Below are 20,342 nucleotides of genomic sequence, written 5' to 3'. Positions count from 1 at the left end.
GCAGGGCGGCCCCTGGAGGAGCCCCACCGCTTCCCGGAAGGGCCCGCGTGCCACCTGGCCTCCTTCATTGACAGAAGGGACCGAGGGTCTGAGTGGAGAAGGCACCTGCTTGGGATTGAAGCCCCGGGCAGAATCCTGCACTTCCTGCAGTAGTAAAGTGACCTTGAGCCTGCCTTGTGCCCAGGCCTGTTTCCTCTCTGTGCCCAGGTGCCCCTGACTTCAGAACCTGTGAGCCGGCGGCGCCGGGATGGTCAGGGCCTGCCTCTGGAACCCGGGAGCCTGTCTGCAGTCTGGAGGGGAACCCGCTGTATCTTTGTGAAGGGACTCAGGGCCTTGCACCCACCTGTGTGCCACCTGCCTGCTCTGTCCAGCTTTCTTTCGTGGGTTTACTTATCTTTAAAGAGGGGACAATGATTTCAGCCTCAGGGTACTGTCAGGATGAAACTGGCTCAGTGAGGGGGTCGGGCTGTGGCTGGAGGCCAGGCACATGCAGTGATGAGCCCACAAATGCACCACAGTACCCCGCACCTGCCCGCATGCCCCCAGCCTCTCCTGTGCTGGGTGCTGGGGACCCGGTGGGACCGACAGGCACAGCGCTGGCCCTAGGAGCACCTGGTATGTGGGGAGGCAGCACGATGGCCAACAAGGCAGTGGGCGAGTGGGCAAGACAGAGTCTTCATCACCACCCCTAGCATGGGCCCCTGCCCTTCAGGCCCCTACCCACATCCCCCCTGCCCTGCTCCCTCCTGTGGGCCTTCATGGGCCACCACTGGGACTCACGCAGCATGCAGCACCTCCACTTCCTTTCCTTCCACCCTTCCAAGTTGGCCTCCAAGGCCTCTGCCAGGCCTAGGGGAAGGTGGGCAGCTGTCCTGTCTGGGAGAACGCGGGGCTGGGTGGCACGGCAGAGGGGCGGCTGTGGCTTCTGTATCCACAGAATGGGGTGCTGACTTGTGTGTCTGGGGGCTCCCGTGAGTGGGGAGTGAGTGTGACCAGCGCTGTAAGGTGCTGAGGCTGGGGCAGGCACACAGTGGGCCCTCCATCCCTGCTGGCTATCGCCAGGAGGAGGGGCCTGACAGGGGAGGGTGGGCCATACACAAGCAGCTTGCAGAGAATCTGGTGTCAGATGAGAACAGAAAGGGGCGAGTGAGGGTGGAGGGCAGGAGGCAGGAGGCAGCTGTCCGTGCTGGCTGCAGCGCCAGGCCCTGGCGATCTGCTGTGCAGTAGTGGGGGGGCCCTAGCCAGTTCTTCTTTGCTGGTGCTAAGCTAGACTTTGAGGGACCAGGAGGAATGCTGAGGAAGGAACGGGGTCTCTTCCTGGGTCTGGTGAACCCCCTTGCTAGGCTCCCACTGTCAGTCTTCTCCCCTCCCCAGGGTGTTGATGGGTGGCCAAAAGCCAACCTGGCCTGCAGGTGGTGTGTAGGGAACACACAGCTTTTGTTTTGTGTGATTCTGGAGAAATTAAAGCTACCTTTAATGCACCTGGACTTCCCTCTTGGGAGTTCAGTCCCTCTGGCCTCTCAGGCTAACAGGCAGGCAGGTCACAGGCTGCAGGTGGGAGGCAGTGCCCCCTGAGCCAGGCCCGCACCCCAGTCTGGCCTAGGCCTCACCCAGCCCAGTCATCGGCGCGTGTCCTGCCATCCCTGTGACGCGTGGTTTTAAACACCCAGCTCACCTTGGTGCTGTGGCCGCAGAGGGCCCTGCTCATGAGTTTTGCTCCTCGTTTTCTTTGGCTCTCACCCTGAACTCTGAGCAGGTGTCAAGCGCAGGGGGCTCTGTCTGGATGCTCCTGACTGCAGGCCTGGTCCCTGGGCTGACTTCTTAGTTTCCCCCTTGGCCTGACACCCCTCCGTGCCCCCACCTTTCCTTTCTGCCTGATCCTTGTCCATGTTTCTGGAGTTGGGGTTTCAGCAAACTTCGCAGAACATCCTAGCTCCTTGCCTACTTGGCACACTCCTGTTCATCCCTCAGAACCCAAATTCGGGTTGCAGGTGCCACCTGCCTTGACCTCCCAGGGACACCTGCTCTCCTCCCCGTCCCACAACACCGGCCATGACTTGGTGCCATTGCTCCTTTGCCCACCGCTCCCTGATGCCCAGCGGAGGTGTCAGTGCCCAGTGTCTCTGCCCTGTAAGGGGCAGTTCTCAAACTTCACGTTTAGGAGAATTACCCCTGGGAGCTTCTTAAAATACAGACTCCAGGACCACCTCTAAGGTCCTGGTTCAGTGGATCTGAGGTTCAGCCCAGGAATCTGTTTCTTAAGCTCCTCCCATGAAGCTGGGAGGGACTGATACTCGTCCTCCCCCGAGGAGCAGACAGCCTTGAGTGCTCCCGGTGGAGTCCTGGTGAGCTGCCTTGTGGCTGCCAGGCCAGGGACTAGTGAGGAGGGGCAGGTGCACACGCCCGCCGCTGTTGCCAGGCACTTCCCCGAGGGTGCCCTGGTCCCTTCCCACTGCAGACTCTGCAGAGGAGCTGGTTTCATTCTGTCCTCCTGCAAGGGGGTGACCTCCAGTCCCTGGCACAGTCAGTGGTGTCCTGGGGCCCGGGCGGGTGGAGGCCCAGCTGAACCCGGCCCTGCCAGACACATGCACGGTTCTTCAAGTGTTTATTCTCCGTCACTCAGGGGACCCGGTCTGCGAGGGTGCTGCCGCCCACCGCCTCCCTCCACTCTCACTGCCAGACGTCTGTTTGCTGGCAGCCCACGAGGGGGCGTCTAAGATCGTGCTCAGAGTTTGGCGGGCAGGGGTGGGGGTCCGAGTGGTCCATTGCCTCCCAGAGCGTGGGCACTGCCTGGGAAGGGCTGCAGTGCACAGCAGGGGTAGCGCTGGGCTGGAGCCTGAGTGATCCTGCCTCTGGTCCCCACACCCCTCAGGGAGCAGGTGCTGGGCTGTGGGAGGGGCCGCAGAGCATTTCCCAGGTGGGTGGAGATGGGGTGAATCGCCAGCCCGAGACTCCTCTCAGTCCTCCAGCCCCTCTTGAAGTGGGCCAGGATGTGCCCGCCACCGGCTCTTCGGGGCTGTCTGCTGGTTGGGTGGTGTGCCCTCTCCAGGCTGTGGTGAGCAGGTAGAGAGCCGCGCTGGGCTCACTGTGGGTTCAGTGCAGGCTGGCTAGGTCTTCTCCCAGGGTTCTGTGTGGGGCTGCCTGCTGGTTGGATGGTGTGCCCTCTCCAGGCCCTGGTGGGCAGGTGGAGGGCTGCCCCGGGCTCGCTGTGGACCCCGGTGCAGGCTGGCTAGGTCTCCTCCCAGGGGCTGCTGTTGGGGGAGGGACTGTGGTCCTCGGCGTCCCTTGGGCTCCCGGTCCCCTCAGTGACTGTCAGTTTTCTTCTCCCTCTGCATGGCTTTTTGGAGGCTATGGGAAGTGGCTGGAGGTCAGGCCGGAGCTGCGTGCCAACCTTGGAGGCAACACTGGCTCTCACCTAGGGCCTCCTGGGTCTCCTCTGGGCATGGAGAGCTGGGTGCTTGGGGAAGTTTGCTGGCCACCCTTGTTCCTACAAAACCAGTGCCCAGAGCAAGGGTAGCCCGGTCTGAGGGTGAACCCTTAGAATTAGGTGGAGAGTGGACACTCTCCTCATTGTGTGACTGCAAACACGGCGCTGACCCCAGTGGCCCCCTTGCTGCCTTGGAGGGAGCCAGGCCATACTGGCTGGCCTGACACTGGCTGCGGGTCTCAGCAGGCCTGCCCCCGGGCTAGGGTCACACGGGAGGGGTGCCTGGTCCCTGCGACGGTCCGGGGATGGGGATCCTGCCAAGATGCTGGGCTCAGGCCATCTCTGAGGCACAGCGAGCTCAGGCTCTGAGTTGAATGGGTCAGGTTTGAATCCTGACCCAGGTCCCAGACCTGTGACCTTGGGCAAGTGACCTCTTCCCTCTCAGCCTCAATTTCTGCACCAGCCAAACAGTGATGATCCTACCTGCTGGGCAGGGTCGTAAGGCTCACAGGCAGCCACAGCTGCACCCACTCTCCTGGGGCACCAGGCACGAGGACGCTGGCTCTGGCACTGAGCTGTGCCCATGCTGGGCAGGGACCTGTTCTCACTGACCACCACGGCAGTTTCTCAGGAGCCCCTGCCAGCGTCCCTGGCCCTGGCTCAGGTAGGAGCACAAGGGTGTGCTGGCTCACAGACTGCACCCCCCGGGGCCATTTCCACCCACTCAGCAGGAAGTGCCTCAAATAAGGGCCATGCTGGTCTCCACTGCCGCTCCGGGCAGATGCAGGCCATGGCCACCTGCCAGCAACAATGGCACATAGTGGCGGCACCACCCCGCCTGCTGCCTGCGGACCTTGCCCGGACAAAAACCAGGGCCATACGATTAGGTGTTCAAAGTCTCTCGTGGGCTCCTGGACCCCAGCTGGAGCTGCCATTGAGCCCAGAGCAGGAAGTGAAAAGTTGTCCCGATACCCTCAGACCAGGGCCGAGGCTCCTGCCGGTATTACTGGGAGGAGCTGGGCCCAAGGGCACTGCCCTTGGCAAACACTGGAGCCGCCCGCAGTTCCCCAGGGGAGCAAACATGCCCCATGCCCCTCGGTGCTGTGCCTTCTGCGCTGCCCCTGTCTGCAGGCGGACAAGGGGCCCTGGGGATCTGCTCCTCGTGGCAGCGGCTTATCCTGTGCACCAGGACACCCTTCCTCCCAGGACGATGGTGGGGACAATGACCATCCCCTGGCTCCTTCTCTCACCGAAATCTACGATCCCTGATGTCAGCCCCCTTACAGGCGAGGAGACTGAGGCTTAGATTGGGAAGGACCTGACAACAGGCTACAGAGTCAGAGGCTGCACAGGAAGGACTCACTCCGGCCGCCCTCGCCCTCCTCTCGGGGGTTCATTTGGGGAGGGTTGAGGTTCATTTTTGGCTCCATCATTCTGAGACTGCCATTCTCCAGGCAGTCAGGAGGAGAGGTGGCACTGGGGAGAGGTGGGTGCTGCGGCTCCCCTCGCCCCCTTCCCTGCACCTGCCCCATGCCGGCTGTACCTTTGTCTCCAGGCTCCGAGGCTCGCTTCCTTTTCCGTGGTAGACCCTGCCCGTGCTCCTGGGCACAGATGCACTCAGGCCCCTCCCCGGTGTTGCTCGTAGTGGCCTCCGCCTGGGAACTCAGGCCCACCTGGGGAGAAGGGGGTGTGGTCACGAGGAGGATCACCTTCCGGCCCTGCCCTGCGGAGTGTGTGGCCTGGACCCACCTCGCTGCCTGGGGTGTCTGTCTCATCCAGTTCGTCGGACTCCGGTCTCAGCACTTCAGCCTTGCTGGGCTCTGAAGGATGCAGGGTGCGGGGTCAGGCCAGGCTGGTGGCCCTGGGAGTCTCCTGAGCCTGCCAGACTAGAATAGGTGGAGCCAACTCTGCAAATGGGGAAACTGAGGCACGGAGGGCCAAGTGACCTGCCCCAGGGCACCGGCTGACAGGAGGCAGACTGGGGTTTGGGCCCAGGTCCAGTGTCCCCATCAGTTGGGGTGCCCGCCCCTGGCTTGGATGCTACATGATGGGGCACTCACAGCCTGCTTGCCAGCCCTAATTGCTAAAGTGCTTTTTCCCCTCACTGACTGTTGTTAGAGAGGCTCCTGCCAGGCACTCGGCTTCCTCCGGTGTCTGCAGGTGGAAGTGCCAAGCCCTGGAGCCTGAGGTTGCCCTGTCAGGTCGGCAGGGCAGAGCTGGGCCTGGAGACACCCATTCCCGGTGGGCACTGACCACCTCCCAGCTGGACTCTGAAAGCACCTCCCAGCTGGACTCTGACCCCAGGTGCTGACTGTACCTGAGTGGCCGTCCAGGTCAGGTGGCTGTGGGTGGGGAGGCAGCTGTGGGTGGGGAGGTGGCTGTGGGTGGGGAGGTGGCAGAGGCCTCCCTGTGTCTTCATCTACTGTCCTGCCTGGAGAGGACAGGCTGAGCTGGGACCCTGGAAGAGGGCGTGAGGGGTCCTGGGGGGAGGCAAGTAGGTGGCTTGAGTTTATTTGGGAGACTTCCCTGCCCCCAACTCAGCCCTGGACAGCCAGTGGGACCCTTCTTGAGGCTGCAGCTGGTGAGGGGCCCTGCCTTTCCCTTTATAGTGTGGATGAGGCAGCCTCGCTTTCTCCCTGGGAACCAACTCGGTGGGCAGAGGGCAAAGAGAAGCCCGAGGTCTGGCTGGAGGCCAGCCCGAGGTGGGGGACGTGGAGGCTGAGGACAGGGTCTGAGCCAGGACCGGGCTCCTTACCATGGGGGTGCGAGCCTCCTCCTGCTCTGGCACTCTGGTCCCCTTGGTGCCATTGCTGAGTGCCTGGGGACTGCGAGTCAGGGGTCCGGACTGGATGGGTGGCTCGGGGCTGGCAGTGTGGGCAGTGGCGGGGCTGAGTGACCTGTGCTGGCCGGCCGGCTTGGGAGTGTCCTGGCCCCGGGCCCGGCCCCACTCCGAGAGGTCCAGGGGCTTGTCTGGGGCACAGTCCTGCGTGGCTGCAGGCTCTGTCCTCTGGGCGCGGCCCGGGCCTGCAGGCTGTGTGTGCCGCCCTCCAGACAGGCCTGCTGTGGCCAGAGCTGCCCTGGCCCCCTCACTCTCGTGGCCCTCAGAGTCTGCGCCGACTGGTGGGGAGGGCAGCATCTCCCCGGGTGTGGGCTGGCCTCTTGGCCTGACACTGCCTGCCCTGGCCCGAGCCCGCAGCTGCTGCTGGGCCAGGAGCAGGTGCAGTGCCCCCTCCAGGCGAAGGTCCTGCATGCCCGCCAGGGCACTGGGCAGCCCCAGCAGTTCTGTGGGCTCCTCCCAGGCCTCCGCTTCTCCGGCCTTCAGCTCCTGGAGCCGGGGGTCGCGGGGGGCTGCAGCAGGGGCCAGGGGGCTGCTGTGGGGGCTCTGAAGGTGCAGGGACAGGGGGCGGTTTAGGAGGCAGAGCCGGTCCACTTTCGGGGAGCGCTTCAGGGCCTCATGGGTCATGGCGGAGGTCCGGGAAGCCCGCAGGAAGCTGTGAGGGAGGAGAATTCCAATGACCATGGCTGTGTTGAGCCGTGACCATCCCAGCGAGCCCTGAGAGGGAGACGACAGGCACCCACTCCACAGGCGAGGAAACTGAGGTCCAGAGAGGTGCAGCAAGCTGCATGGGTCCCATGGCAGGTAGTGGAGGGAGGGGAGGCTCAGCCCCGGCTCTGGAGGCCATGCTGTGTGGACCCGGCCAGAGGTGGCCTGTGGTCTGGGCTCCAAGGTGGGGCCAGATGCCGAGGCCTCCGTGTCTTCTTGGCAGGGACATCAGCCCCCTGCTCCTCACCGGGAGGGTCCTAGCCACCTGTCCACCCTCCACACCCTACTTGTTCTCAGACAATGTCCCCATCCCCTGCTCCCACGCCCCAGGCCTGGCCACTCTGGAGGTGTCCACGTGGGAACTTTGCTCCAGGCTGGGTGCGCAGAAAAAGCCAAGCCAGAGAAGGTCAGGGGCTGTGAGGGATAATCAGCGGGACTCCCCTGGGACCAGGGGCTAAGAGAGGAGCTCATCTGAGGCTGCTCTGGGTGGGGGTGGGGCAGGTGGGCACCTGTCCAGAGAGAGGCCACGCTCATACGCTGGGCTGGGTGGGCTGCTCCTGGCGGGCAGTGGTGGGGGCGTCCCATTGGCGGGGCCACGGTCAGCAGGGCAAGCCTGGGACCCAGGCCGTACCACGGCAATGGTCCCGTGCAGCTGGTTGGAGATGCGCTGGGGGCTCTGTGAGGATGGGTGGGTCAGCCTGGGCGGGGGCATGCGTGGCTTCTGCTGTGGCCTCTGCCGTATCCTCTGCTGCCTGCCCTGGGCTGCTCCCGCTCTGCCCCTGCTCACTGCTGAGCTGCGCCCCCACCCACACCAAATGGAGCGCAGTGGCGCCTGCCCGGGACGAAGGAGGGGCACATTCAGGGTGAGGCGCATGAGAGGCTGGCATACTGCAGGTGCAGCTGCCTCCAGCCTCCTGCCTGCGCCGGCCCAGCTGGGCATGGTGGGCTCCAGGTCCCTGCCCTTACCATGTCTGGGGCTCGCGACTCAGGCAGGGTGGCCCCTGGGGAGATTTTGGCCACTGGAGATGTCCTGTGCCCTGCTGGCTTTTCTGTGGGAGAAGCCAGGGGCAAGAGCTTGGGAGGTGCTCAGAGGGGTGGCGGCCCAGCCCCAGGGGGAGGATCCCTGGTCCTGCGGGGGCCCAGCCTCCCAGCCTCACCCGGTCCCCACAGCACCTTCTCCCCGTAGGCCCGCGCCCTGGTGGTCTTGCTCAGCCTCCTCGTGGCCTCCCGGTGGCTTCTCTGTGATGGCCTTCCAGCCACCAGGGGAGGGGAGCAGCAGGGGTGAGGGGGGGTCCGAGGTGCCCCCCTTGGCCAGGGGCTTGGGCCTATCTCTGGAGGGGGGGCAAAGACAGGGAGGGTGAGGGAGGGCAACATCTCAAGAGATGATCAGAAAAGCCGGGCCCACTCCTGGGTGACCCCAGGGGACGCAGCTGTCCCGACACTGCCTGAGAGCCCTCCGTGGGCGGTTCCCCGAGGGACGTGTGCCGAGTGTTGCTCGGGGGGTGCTGGGGAGTTGGGTGTCTGAGCCCTGGGACCCTTCCCCACTCACCCCAGGCCCCGAAGCCGCTTCACCTCCTCCTTCAAGGTCTCATTCTCTTCCTTCAGCCCGTTCATCTCATTGGCTGCAAAAGGCACAGATTAGCAAAGCAGCCAGGGGTTGGGGGCGACAGGGGCAGGGGTGGGGTCGTCACAGCAACAGGGAAGCCCCTCAGCAGTGCCCCCAGCACGTAGCCCAGGGTCTGGCAGGCAGCGGGTGTGCCGTGGATGCTGGCTGTGTGCGTGGCTGATTGGATGCCGTTGAAAGCAGCGCCAGCCTCGAGGGAAGGGGGCTTGCCCTTGGTCATCAGAAGGGCCACTGGGGCCTCAGCACTGCAGGACCTTCTGCATCACAGGAAGGAGGTCATGCCCAGTGGGGGCAGGGATGCCCCCAGCCCAGGGGAGGGAGGCTGTGTTGAGGGAGGGCCACACCAGTGCCAGCTGGGGGCTTTGTGTGTTTGTCTGTAGACTGGGTTGTGAGGTTCCCCCAGTGGTGTGGGGCCGATTGCCCTGCCTCCTTTCCCCATGCCCCTACATGGGCTGAACAGGCCCTGGGGTCGCCTGGCCCTGTGGGAGGGACCCCGGCTGTCTGGCGGGTGGGGCTCACTGAGGTTGAAGATGCGCTGCAGGTTCTGCAGGTGGGAGCTCTCGAACTCCTGCTGCCGCTTCCTGGCCAGCTCCTGGGTGACCATGCAGCGGTCGCACAGGCCGGCCCGCAGCCTGCAGGGACGGGGACACAGGGGGTCTGAGGGATGGCACGGAAGCCACAGAGGGCCTGGGACACTCGCCGCCCCACTGCCAGGAAGTGCCCCTGCCCTTCCCAAACTATTCCGTAGAGCCCCAGGCCTCTTCCCACCCCGTGGGCTAGGTGTCCCATGTTCCACTAGTTTGGGGAGAAATCTTGAAAGTGCAATTTACTTAAGGCTCTGAGATGTCCTGCAGTGGAGAAACCTTCCTGGTTCAGTTGATCCTGGAGTTTCCCAAACTCTTTCTCCAAGGAGCCCTGTCAACTCCCCCTCCCCTGAGCCCACCGGTCCTGGCCGTGCTGCGAGGCGTCCTCCCAGGCCCACCTGTTCTCCAGCACCCGCAGATTCTCCTTCAGTGTCTTCTGCTGTTCCCGGAGCTGGTGGTTCTTGGAGAAGAGCTCCTCGATCCTCTGGGCGTCCCTGTGGTGGGAAACAGCTAAGGTGGGGTCTTGTTCCATCCAGGAAGCCACACGCTGTCCCCACCATCCAGCCTGCGGGGGCGGGGGGGCAGCCTGGTCTGGGGCTGGATCCTGCTCAGTGCCCCCAACTGTGGGGACTTGCCCTTGAAGTGGGCCCTGTGGGGGCAACACCTAACCCGGCGCCCCCCCCCCCCAGTCACCTGCATGTTCCTCTGTGACGTCCGTCCTTCCACACACCACTTTAGTGCCATGGCACAGGCAGAACCACAGCCGGGTCTATAAGCCGGAACGCAGGGAGCCTGCCCGCCCGCCAGCGTGTGACCAGACATGACCCCAGCTCACCATGAACGTATTGTTGATACTCTGATCACGATCCTGGGGTGGGAGATGCCCCGAGTAGGGGGCTTGCCCTGCCCGTGGGAGGCTGACGCAACTGTGTTCAAGTCCTGGCTTCACTGCCTGCTCACCGTGTGACCTTGGACAAGTGACTCCCCCCTGCCCCCACACTGAGCCTCAGTTTCCCTTCTGCACCATAGGATGGTGGCAGTGCTGGCACACTGGGGCTTCAGGGGGATGAAATGGCCAGTGTGGTCCCTGCGGGGTGGGGCCCTGCTTGGCCTGACTCACCTGCACCTCTCTGAGTTCAGTTCCAGAAGCTTGTTCTGCAGGCCTGGGGGAGCGAGCAGAGGGGTGGGGGGTCAGGCCCAGCTGCTGCTTCACCTGCAGCATCCCCACCATGGGGTCTGAGCAGAGCTGCAATAGGGCACTCCTGTCCCCTGCATCCCCTGGGGGAGCCCTGCCAGGTGAGCCCCTGTCTGTGCCCAGGCACGGGGCTGCCTGAGGCTCGGTGGTCTTGGCCCAGCATCTGTTGCTTCCCCTGGGGTCTCTGCCTCCGGCATCTGTCTGGGGGTGTCTGGGGGTGAGCAGGGACCCCGGTGCCACAAGTGACCAGACACTTGTGAAAGGCAGAGGGACCGAGGGGCCATTTTGTGTGTGTGTGCGTGTGTGTGTGTGTGTGTGTGTCATAGCTAGTGTTGAAATAAGATGAGCTTGTGGGGCAGACCCCACCAGACCCTCTCCTTTTCGATTCTTGGGGATCCAGCCTGGGCCTGGCTAGCCCCAGCAGCCCCACCTCTCTGGGTTGCCTAGGAGGCAGCCAGGTCCTTGGACCTCCAGGTGGGCGCGGGTGCTCAGTGGAAAGACCATGGGAAGGTGCTGGCCCTGGGACTGGACTGGGGGTGGTGTGGGGGCTGTGGCCCTGTCCCTTGTGGGGGAAGTGGACAGGGGTGGGGCCTGGGGCGTGTCCTAGAAGGAAGAGAAGAGTTGCAGCTCAGCGCCTTGGCATGTTCCGGATGGGTCCAGAGAGCCATAAGCTCCTGTTTCTGGAAGTGGCTGTCTCTGCCCTGGTGAGCTCAGCAGGCCGGCCAGGGTGCGCACTTCTTTCTGCCACGCTGGAGGCCGGCCCCATGGGAGAACAAAGCATGGGCAGCATGGGGCCTGCGGGTGGCAGGTGGCCATGAGGTGTTGGTGGCAACCCTTGAAAGTGCTCCTCCCCCTCAGGGTCACACTCTGGGAGTGGCTCTAGGACATCCCAGCTTGAGGCCAGCACTCGTGGGGCCCAGGCAGAGTGTCTGGCCACGTTATAGCTCTGGGCTTTGGGTCAGGACTCCCCTGCCTGGGCCAAGAAGACGGGGTCCATCCCCTGACTTGGGGGGAGTTGGAGGTGATCATGGGTGCACAGTGGCCTGCCCTGACCCTTAGGTGAGGGCTGTGGAGACCCCTCCCTAGCCTGGCATCTGTCCCTGGCCCCTCACCCAGGACTTCCTTCTCGTGGATCTCCTTCAGCCTGTTCAGCGACTCCATGAAGCTTTCCATGGCTCCCTGTGGCCCTGGCCCGGGCCCCACTGCGCTGGGGTTGTGGAGATGCCTGCAGCCTCTACTGCCCCTCTGTGTCCATCCTGAAGAGGAGGAAGAGGGGACAGGGATCCCCTCAGGAAGGGCTTGTGGGCTGTGGAGTCCAGGAGAGGATTGGGGGTCCTTGTGTCTGTGTGGAGCAGACCCCATGCCATGCTGTAGGGGCTACTCATGGGAGGTGGGCTGGAGGCTCCGGAACTCCACGGGCAGGCACAGAGATAGTACATTGTGTGGCTTCCTCCCACACATATGTGGCTGGGGGCCAGAGGGCAGGGTGCTGGTTGCCGTGCGGGAGGGGCTGGAGGGGCCAGGGAGCATCTGGGGTGAGTGCCAGCCTCTCTGAGCCACCCCGTTCTCCCCAGGTATCAAGCCCATCAGTGCCTGGCCTGTCCCCACATAAGCCCTTCCCCTGGCACCTCAATGGAGGGACAGGGAAGCCTGGCGAGAGCTGGATGGTGCTGGTGGCACCTGCCCTGCTGTGAAGCTGGGAGTCAGACCTCACCAGCAAGAGCCCCACAGACCCAACCGTGCCACTGTACACACCCCGGCCCCAACACCACCGTCATAGCGCCTCCTTCCCTCCCACCAGAGCCCTGTACTCAGTTCCCTCCTGGGATCTCTGTCCCCCTCCAATGCCGTGGCAGCTTCAATCCTGTCACACAGGCACACACACACACACACACAGATAGCATGTACACACAACACATGCACATATATGCAAAAGACACACACAGAGCATATACACACATAACACACATGCGCAAAGACAGACACACACACAGCATGTATACACACAACACACAGGCACACACCCAGAGACACACACATACAATACATATGTACACAGACAGGGATGCCCACGCACAACACACAGAGACACATAGACATGGGTACACGCAGACACATGCTGACACAAATCTATGCAGACATAGAGACACAGCTACACATGCAGTTGCAGGTACACGGAAACACACACAGCCACAGCAGCCCCCTCTGCCTGGAAGCAGCTCCCACATGCAGAGGCCGGAGGGTTCCAGGAAGGGGTAGGAGCCACTCTGAAGAGGTCACAGGCCCCCTCCGTCCCTGCCTGCCTCCCCTACCCACAGGTCTCAGGAGGTCCTTGGTAGGCAGTGGGTATCTTGTGGTCTCACAGACTGAGGCCAGAATTAAGGGGCCGTGGGGCCTTTGCAGGCTGGGCCTTGGGACCTGGGCTGGAGCACTCATCCTCAAACCCTCCCAGGCCTTTCCAAATTCACAGTGACCTGGAGAGCTCCCAGGCAGGGCTGGGCAGAGTGAGCCTGGGGGCGTTGTGACTGTCTGTCTGTCCTCCCCTGACCCTTCCCCCTCCTCCCACAGATTGGCCTCCAGGCCTGGGAGGTTGGGATACTGGTCAAGTGGCTGGGCCTCTGCAAGCCAGTGTTTGTGACACACAAACCACTGCAGTTCAGACTTCTTCACCGGTGGCTTGTGCTTCACTCGGTCGGGTGGGGGATTGTGTGTGTTTGCCGTGTGTGTGCACGCCCGAGCCAGTGTGCGTGTGTGTCCCGTGTGTGCACACCTGAGCCAGTGTGCATGTGTGTGCGCCACGTGTGTGCATACCCAAGCCAGTGTGCGGGTGTGTGCTGTGTGTGTGCATACCCAACCTACTATGGAAACACTGGTGCATCACCTGAACAACTGTGTCGGCCTCCTCCCAGCCTGGCCTCCCGCTCAACCTCCCCTGAACCCCCTGCCTCCCCCCATCTCCTCCAGGACCACTCTCCAGGGTGGCCATCCCTGGGAAGCTCTGGTTTCTGCTCAGATATGCACCGCTCTGCTCAAAATCCGACTTCCGGCTTGCAGCTGGAGGCCATGCCCAAGGCCTTGCCATGGCCAGCCCAGCCCAAGTGGATCACAGTGGGGAACACCCGTGGCTGCATCTGGGTTCTCAAAGGTCAGCCTGGAGACACCCACGCAAGGGTCCTGTCCGCAACAGCATTCTACAGAACCGTCCCAAACAGGGCCCCCAAACCCCATCCCATGATGGGTGGAATATGGCGGCCGCCCAGCCCCATGCCCATCCCAGCGTGGCCAAACTACCCAAGCCAGACTTGAGGGTGCATTGAACACAGAAAGAGGCACTTGCCCTGGGGCCCTGGAAGTCGGGTGGTGGGTGTCTTAGGGGTGGGGCTGGGGGTGCCTCTAACTCAGGGTGGCAGGTCTTGCTACCCTGAGAGAAGCCATGGGGACTGGGGTGGGGATGGGGCCTGGGGTGGGGATGGCGACCGGGGTGGGGATGGTGACCAGGGTGGGGATGGGGCCTGGGGTGGGGATGGCGACAGGGGTGGGGATGGGGTCTGGGGTGGGGATGGGGCCTGGGGTGGGGCTGGGGCCTGGAGTGGGGATGGCGACCCGGGAGGGGATGGCGACCGGGGTGGGGATGGGGCCTGGGGTGGGGATGGTGACTGGGGTGGGGATGGGGACTGGGGTGGGGATGGGGCCTGGGGTGGGGATGGGGACTGGGGCTGGGGTGGGGATGGGGCTGGGGTGGGGATGGGGCTGGGGTGGGGATGGGGCCTGGGGTGGGGATGGGGCCTGGGGTGGGGATGGGGACTGGGGTGGGGATGGGGCCTGGGGTGGGGATGGGGCTGGGGTGGGGATGGGGACTGGGGTGGGGATGGGGCCTGGGGTGGGGGGGGGGGGTGGGGTGGGGGGGGGGGGGGGGGGGGGGGGGGGGGGGGGGGGGGGGGGGGGGGGGGGGGGGGGGGGGGGGGGGGGGGGGGGTGGGGATGGGGCTGGGGTGGGGATGGGGACTGGGGTGGGGATGGGACTGGGGTGGGGATGGGGCTGGGGTGGGGATGGGGACTGGGGTGGGGATGGGGACTGGGGTGGGGATGGGGCCTGGGTGGGGATGGGGCTGGGGTGGGGATAGGGACTGGGGTGGGGATGGGGCCTGGGGGGGCACGGGGCCTGGGGTGGGGATGGTGACTGGGGGGGATGGGGCCTGGGGGGGATGGGGCCTGGGGTGGGGATGGTGACTGGGGTGGGGATGGGGCCTGGGGTGGGGATGGGGCCTGGAGCCACCTGGAGGGAGATTCTCCTAACTCCCGCTGAGCCCTTGCACCTGTGATCAAGCATGTTAGTGCTGAGCCTGGTGGGGCAGCAAGGGATGTGGGACAGAGTGTGGCCTGTGTTAGGGGGTGGCCGCAGCGTCCCCAGGGGCCCCTGGCAGGGATGGTGGGGCTGCGTGGAGGGCGGAGCACCAGGATGCTGGGCTCCAGCGACTCAGTCTGCAGACCCGCCTGGGCTTTGGGACCGCCAGCCACCTTGGAGGGAGTGGGAGTGATAGTTGGCGGCTCTGTGTTGCGGGGGTGAGGGATCCTGGGATCAGGAAGACTTGGGGCTTTCCTGGCGGGAGGCTGGGAGGGAGCCAGAGCTCCCTGGGAAGGATGTCTTTGCTGGTGAAGGGGACCAACAGGACGCTGAGCTCCAGAGGTGGGGACAGCATGGAGCCTGCCAGAAGCAGGTCACGTGGCCAGCATCAGTGGTTCTGACCCCCATTTCCCGAACTCCATACACACTGAGACCTTCCCGGCAGCCCATGGAATCTTGACCACACCATGAAGACCCCGCTCCAGATGGGGAAACTGAGGCTCAAACAGATCAAGCCTCCCATCCCAGTCACCCAGTGGGAAGTGGGATCTGGGTTGTGCCCGGCTCCCGGGCCTGTGGGTCTTGCATGCTCTGCCTGTGTGGACTGGGACGTCTTCCCTATGGCTCTGGTGCACCCAGCTGCACTGGCTTTTCCTGGCCAAGGGGCCCCTGGGAGGAAGATGTCATAGCCGGGGCTTCCCTAGGCTCAAGCAGCTGAGGACAGCCAGGAGGGGGCTGAGCTGCAGCTCCTGAAATTCCACCCAGACCCGCCCAACAGGCCACTCTTCCCTGGCCCCCAGCATCTGCCATGTGGGCTGGGCCGACGCCCATAAAGGAGCCGCCCAAGGGAGCCCACGGTGCCTGCGGGCCTAGGAGAGGTCTCCAGGGTCCACATGAGAGGTAGGCTTCCTTCCCAGTGAAGTCACTGTGGTGCAGAGGCTGGGACGGAGCCTCTGCTGTGCCTCCCACTCACAGGATCGTTTCTGTGCCCCAAACCACCTGCAGCACTCCTACAGTGCTGGAGAGCTCCGGGGAAGGGATGGGAGGTGGAGGAAAGTTGCAAGCCCTGGTGCTTTTGGGGAGAAGAAATGAACCAGGATTGTAGAAATTCACCCAGACCTGCACCCGCAGCCTTGTGCCAGGGGTCAGCAGGGGGGTCGGTGGGGCTGGCTTTTTCTTCCCGAGTCAGCCTTCTCTGGGTTTGTTGGGCTTGCCCAGGGCAGCTAGGGGTGCTGGGGCTGGGGGACCTCGGAAGGAGGGTCTCCTCCAGGCCTGGGTGGGGGCTGCAGTGGGGCTGTGATGGGGGAGCAAGCCTGCTGGGGTGGGGAGGGGCTGGGCTGAGGCTCGTGGGGGGCTTCACAGGGCTGCGGTGAGAGAGCTGAGCTCTGGTCCAGGGTCACCCTCAGCCGCTCCTCCCACTCCCAGCCCTCCCACTCTGGGAGTCCAGGCTGGAGGGTCTCTATGGGTGCTGAGCCCCCTGGAAGGAGTGGGGGAAGGGCTAGTGAGCCGCTGTCCCACCAGTTGCTCACAGCTGGGCCATCGGAGGGGCAGATGTGAGGGGCGCATATCTGTCCCCCTTGACACCACCCTCACACCACCATGCCTTGCCCTCTGCTCCATTTTGCCACTGAGAACACGACCCAGAGATGGGGTCTTGCCCACGGTCAAAGCTCGTGAGAGCCGGGCTGGGCTTCGGCTAACCCAGGCCCGCAGCTCTGCCTCCTGCAGTGAGGTGCTACTGGTGCCAGCACCTTTGCCTTCGGGGGACTGCTCCTTAAAACCAAGGGGCGACGTGCTGCTCTCACCAGAACGGAACAGAGCCCATCCAATAAACAGGTGCCTCTTATCCCCCGACAGGGCCCAGGGGAGCCTGAGGCTGGCAGACCACCTTCCACCTCGTGTCCTCACCCAAGGAATGGACATGCACTGTGGGCCCTGCCTGTCCCTCAGGACTCCCACCTCCCTCTAAAGGCCCCCCAGAGCCCGCATGTGCCCTCCTAGGGTCTCCACCCACCCTCCCAGGGCCCTCTGGAGCAGCCACTCAGAGGGGACAGAGGTTTGCTGTTGTTAATCCTACCTCATAGGTTCTCAGAGCCCCAGCAGAGAGGGTGCACCCCCCACCACCCGCTGAGCTGGCTGGGGTGGGGCAGGGGTCGCATTCCTGAAGGGTGCTGGCTGGAGAGTCAGTCTGGGTGGAGGGTAAAGGTGTGGGCTTCGCAGTCCACAGCCCTGGTGGGGCTCTTGGACCTGTCTCTGGTCTCTATGTGGCCTTGGGCAAGTTGCTTTTCCTCTCTGAGCCTGTTTCCTCACCTGGGGGTGACAGCACCCCCGCCCCTGTATCAGGCTGCTTAGAAGCTCCTCATAGGTAATGCCTGTGCGGCCAGGAGCTCCGTAGACGGGAGCGCTCAGTGAGCAGCCGAGGGAGACCCCGAGTTCACCTGCGCCTCTCTCATGACCTGCGCCTCCCTCATGACCTGCACCTCCCTCATGTGGGACCCCAGGTGTCCAGCAGTGCTGATGGCAGGACCCTCCATGCTTAGATAAGGTCAAGTCCCATTGCCACAAAGGCCTTGTGCAGGAGGACGCAGCCCTCCCCACACTCAGGGCAGAGGTCCGGCCTCTGACAGTGATGACACTTATCCTTGGACGGCCGCTCACTACGGACTCCAGTGGGCTCACGGCCATCTCTGTGGCTACACCCAGGGGAGATGCCACCTGCCTCCCACACACAGGCCAGGGAATCACAGGCCCAGCCGTGGCCCTGGCAGGACCAGACATTGTCTGGCCAAGTGGCAAAACCTACAGTGATGCCTGTTCTTACCCTGTCCTCTGGGAGGCCGGGCCCCCTGAGCTCCTCTGCTGTCTGAGCAGGAGGCATCCAGGGCATCACTGGGCCCCCCGCCTCTCCCAGGGCATTCAACCAGAGAAGCCGCCTGGGCACCAGTGCTCCAAGGACGTCTGCCAGGCCAGCTGCTCTTCACCCCGGCCACTGCCCCCTAGCAGGCCCTTTGGGGCAGGTGTGCAGAGCTGGACAGTGGTACCCTCCGTCTCTGAGGCCTGGGCTGTCTGTATGTCCATCTGACTGACTGCCCACCTATCCAGGAGCAATGGTGACGGCCACAGCAGTAGCAGTAGCAGTGGCAGTAGCAGTGGCAGTGGCAGTAGCAGTGGCCGTGGCACTAGCAGTGGCAGTGGCATAGCAGTGGCACTAGCAGTAGCAGTGGCAGCAGCAGTAGCAGTGGCAGTGGCAGTAGCAGTAGCAGTGGCAATGGCAGTAGCAGTGGCACTAGCAGTAGCAGTGGCAGCAGCAGTAGCAGTGGCAGCAGCAGTAGCAGTGGCCGTGGCACTAGCAGTGGCATGGCATAGCAGTGGCACTAGCAGTAGCAGTGGCAGCAGCAGTAGCAGTGGCAGTGGCAGTGGCAGTAGCAGTGGCAATGGCAGTAGCAGTGGCATAGCAGTAGCAGTGGCAGCAGCAGTAGCAGTGGCAGCAGCAGTAGCAGTGGCCGTGGCACTAGCAGTGGCAATGGCAGTAGCAGTGGCAGTAGCAGTAGCAGTAGCAGTGGCAGTAGCAGTAGCAGTAGCAGTGGCAGTAGCAGTAGCAGTAGCAGTGGCAGTAGCAGTAGTAGTGGCATAGCAGTGGCACTAGCAGTAGCAGTAGCAGTGGCACTAGCAGTAGCAGTGGCAGTGGCAGTAGCAGTAGCAGTGGCATGGGGCAGGTGCAGGGAAGGGGGCAAGGGGAGCCGCAGCGCCCACCTCTCCCCAGTGCCACCTCTCCTCCTGGCTGCCTGGAGAATGGCAGCCTCAGAATGATGGAGCCAAAGATGAACCTCAACCCTCCCCAAATGAACCCCCCAGAGGAGGGCGAGGGCGGCCGGAGTGAGTGGCACTAGCAGTAGCAGTGGCAGCAGCAGTAGCAGTGGCAGCAGCAGTAGCAGTGGCAGTGGCTGCTGTTGATCACATGCTGCTCTGTGCCAAGCACCACGCCCAGACTTTTTCCCACTTGCATGGGCACTGAAACCATCCTGCAGCTTTGCTGAGGAAGCCAAGCTCAGAGCGGTGCCCTCTGCGCCTTGACCCGCTTCTCCCCAAGGGATTCCCCTGACCCCGTCCACCTCCTGGCTGCCCCCGTGGAGCACCCACTGCATAGCTAGGCTGGGCACACGCATGTGGCCGGGGCCCACCTGGCCTTGGAGGAAGTGCTGATTGTCTCATTCTACAGGTTTGGACACTGAGGCTTGAAGCAGATCAGAGATGAGCAAGTGGAGCAAGATTTGGACCTGGTCACGGCCTCAGAGTCTCCTCCCACCCTCTGCGGTAATGGGCAAAGGCTCGCCCGTGGAGACTTTAGCCAGGTCGCTTGTCTGGCCGTGCCTCAGTTTCTCTGACTGTAGAACAGATAGTGGTGGTGAGTCCTGACCCAGGCTCCTGTGCGCACACCGTAGGAGCCCTGGGTCAGCTGCACACGCATGTCGTGTGTGCACATGCACTCGTGTACCTCACATGCGTGTGCCCCCTGTGCACTCGTGTGCACACATGCACAGAGGAGCCAGCCAAGGTGTCCCTGCAGCTCAGGTACAGCAGCCCTGCAACCTGACTCCCTCCCGGAGGTGGAGGTGGGCCGGGCTGCTCTCCTGCCCTGCCGGCTGTCTCCCTGAGGCCTGGCCCGTGGGGGAGGGGGTTGAGCAAGGCCTGCCTTTGTGGCTGCTTCCCCACAGACACAGCGGCAGAGGAGTCCCCTGCTCAGTGCCCAGCTGCGGGCGCTGCACCCCTGCACCACCCTCACCCCCATGGCTGCGCCCGCTTATCCTCTTGTGAATCTGGATGGCAGGGCGGGACCACCAGCCTGTCCCTGATGCCCCAAGCCCCTCAGCAGACCATGGACACTTCCTGGGCCCTGGCACCAGACTAGGCCTGGCCTTTTTGCACCCAGCTCCTGCCAGGAATGCCCACAGAGCTCTCTCCGTTGCTAGGTCTCTGGACCAGGAGCAGCCTGTGTCACCCCTCAGGGAAGACGTCCAGTCCCACCCACCCCCACGGCCCTCCTCGCAAGAGCCCAAGCTGGGCCTCCAGCCTCCCTGGTGAGCACCCCAGCCAGAGATCCCAGCCCACCCGGCTGCTTGAGCGGCCTGGCCCTGGGGTCCTGGGTACTCACATGGCTCCTGGCCCTGCCTCGACCTCTGCAGACCTCTGAGCGGAGCCCCCCACGCTCTCCACAGGGAGAGAGAAGTGAGCGGGGTGTGAACCTGCACAGGCAACAAGACAGGATTTTGGCCAAACCCGCTTGACAGGTTTTTGATTCTCCCAGCCAGGAGCAGAAAGGAGGCAGAGACTGCCCCGAGCCGCCAGGCGGGTTCTGCCATCTCGCAGAAAGTGGCGGGACAGGTTGGGTCTGAAGCCACATAGAGATGGGATTGTTTCCTCATGATCACCGTGAGGCCGGGCTGCCGGCAGGAGCCGAGCTGGTTAGCACTGAGAATCCAGTTTGGGCCCTGGGACACGAAGGGCCCGGGCGGGGAAGGGGGGGGCTTGCAGGGGTGCCTGGGTGGGGGGCTGCAGGCGGGAGTCAGCAAACGTGCTGTCTCGCCACCTTGGGACAGGTGGTAGGGCCTCTGACGCAGAGTGGT

General features: G+C 63.8%; 1 protein-coding gene across 1 annotated transcript; it reads right to left on the bottom strand.

The window, feature by feature from the left end:
* Positions 1–2,588: 2,588 nt before the first annotated feature.
* On the bottom strand, positions 2,589–20,091 carry RBBP8NL (RBBP8 N-terminal like). The gene is made up of 14 exons (XM_030826101.1): positions 19,871–20,091; positions 11,487–11,630; positions 10,300–10,342; positions 9,578–9,673; positions 9,115–9,227; positions 8,521–8,593; positions 8,145–8,302; positions 7,938–8,020; positions 7,481–7,647; positions 6,183–6,918; positions 5,745–5,907; positions 5,177–5,247; positions 4,971–5,100; positions 2,589–3,348 (listed from the first exon to the last, which is right to left on the bottom strand). Exons 2-14 carry the CDS (start codon positions 11,545–11,547, stop codon positions 3,230–3,232), a joined length of 2,013 nt encoding a protein of 670 aa, XP_030681961.1. The 5' UTR covers positions 11,548–11,630; positions 19,871–20,091; the 3' UTR covers positions 2,589–3,229.
* Positions 20,092–20,342: the final 251 nt, after the last annotated feature.

Source organism: Nomascus leucogenys, chromosome 13 (assembly GCF_006542625.1).
Source record: "Nomascus leucogenys isolate Asia chromosome 13, Asia_NLE_v1, whole genome shotgun sequence".
In the NCBI taxonomy this organism is placed as follows: Eukaryota; Metazoa; Chordata; class Mammalia; order Primates; family Hylobatidae; genus Nomascus; species Nomascus leucogenys.
Note: the sequence above shows the minus strand (reverse complement) of the source record. Positions and strands in the feature narration are given on the sequence as shown.

Bases quoted from the DNA above. Each gene is read 5' to 3' on its own strand.
- RBBP8NL (XM_030826101.1), bottom strand. From the start codon at position 11,547: ATGGAAAGCTTCATGGAGTCGCTGAACAGGCTGAAGGAGATCCACGAG. The intron at 8,594-9,114 runs GTGAGCCCCACC...TGCCTTTTGCAG, and splicing joins GCAGCGCATCTTCAACCTCA to CCAATGAGATGAACGGGCTG. The intron at 7,648-7,937 runs GTAAGGGCAGGG...CCATCCTCACAG, and splicing joins AGTCGCGAGCCCCAGACATG to AGCCCCCAGCGCATCTCCAA.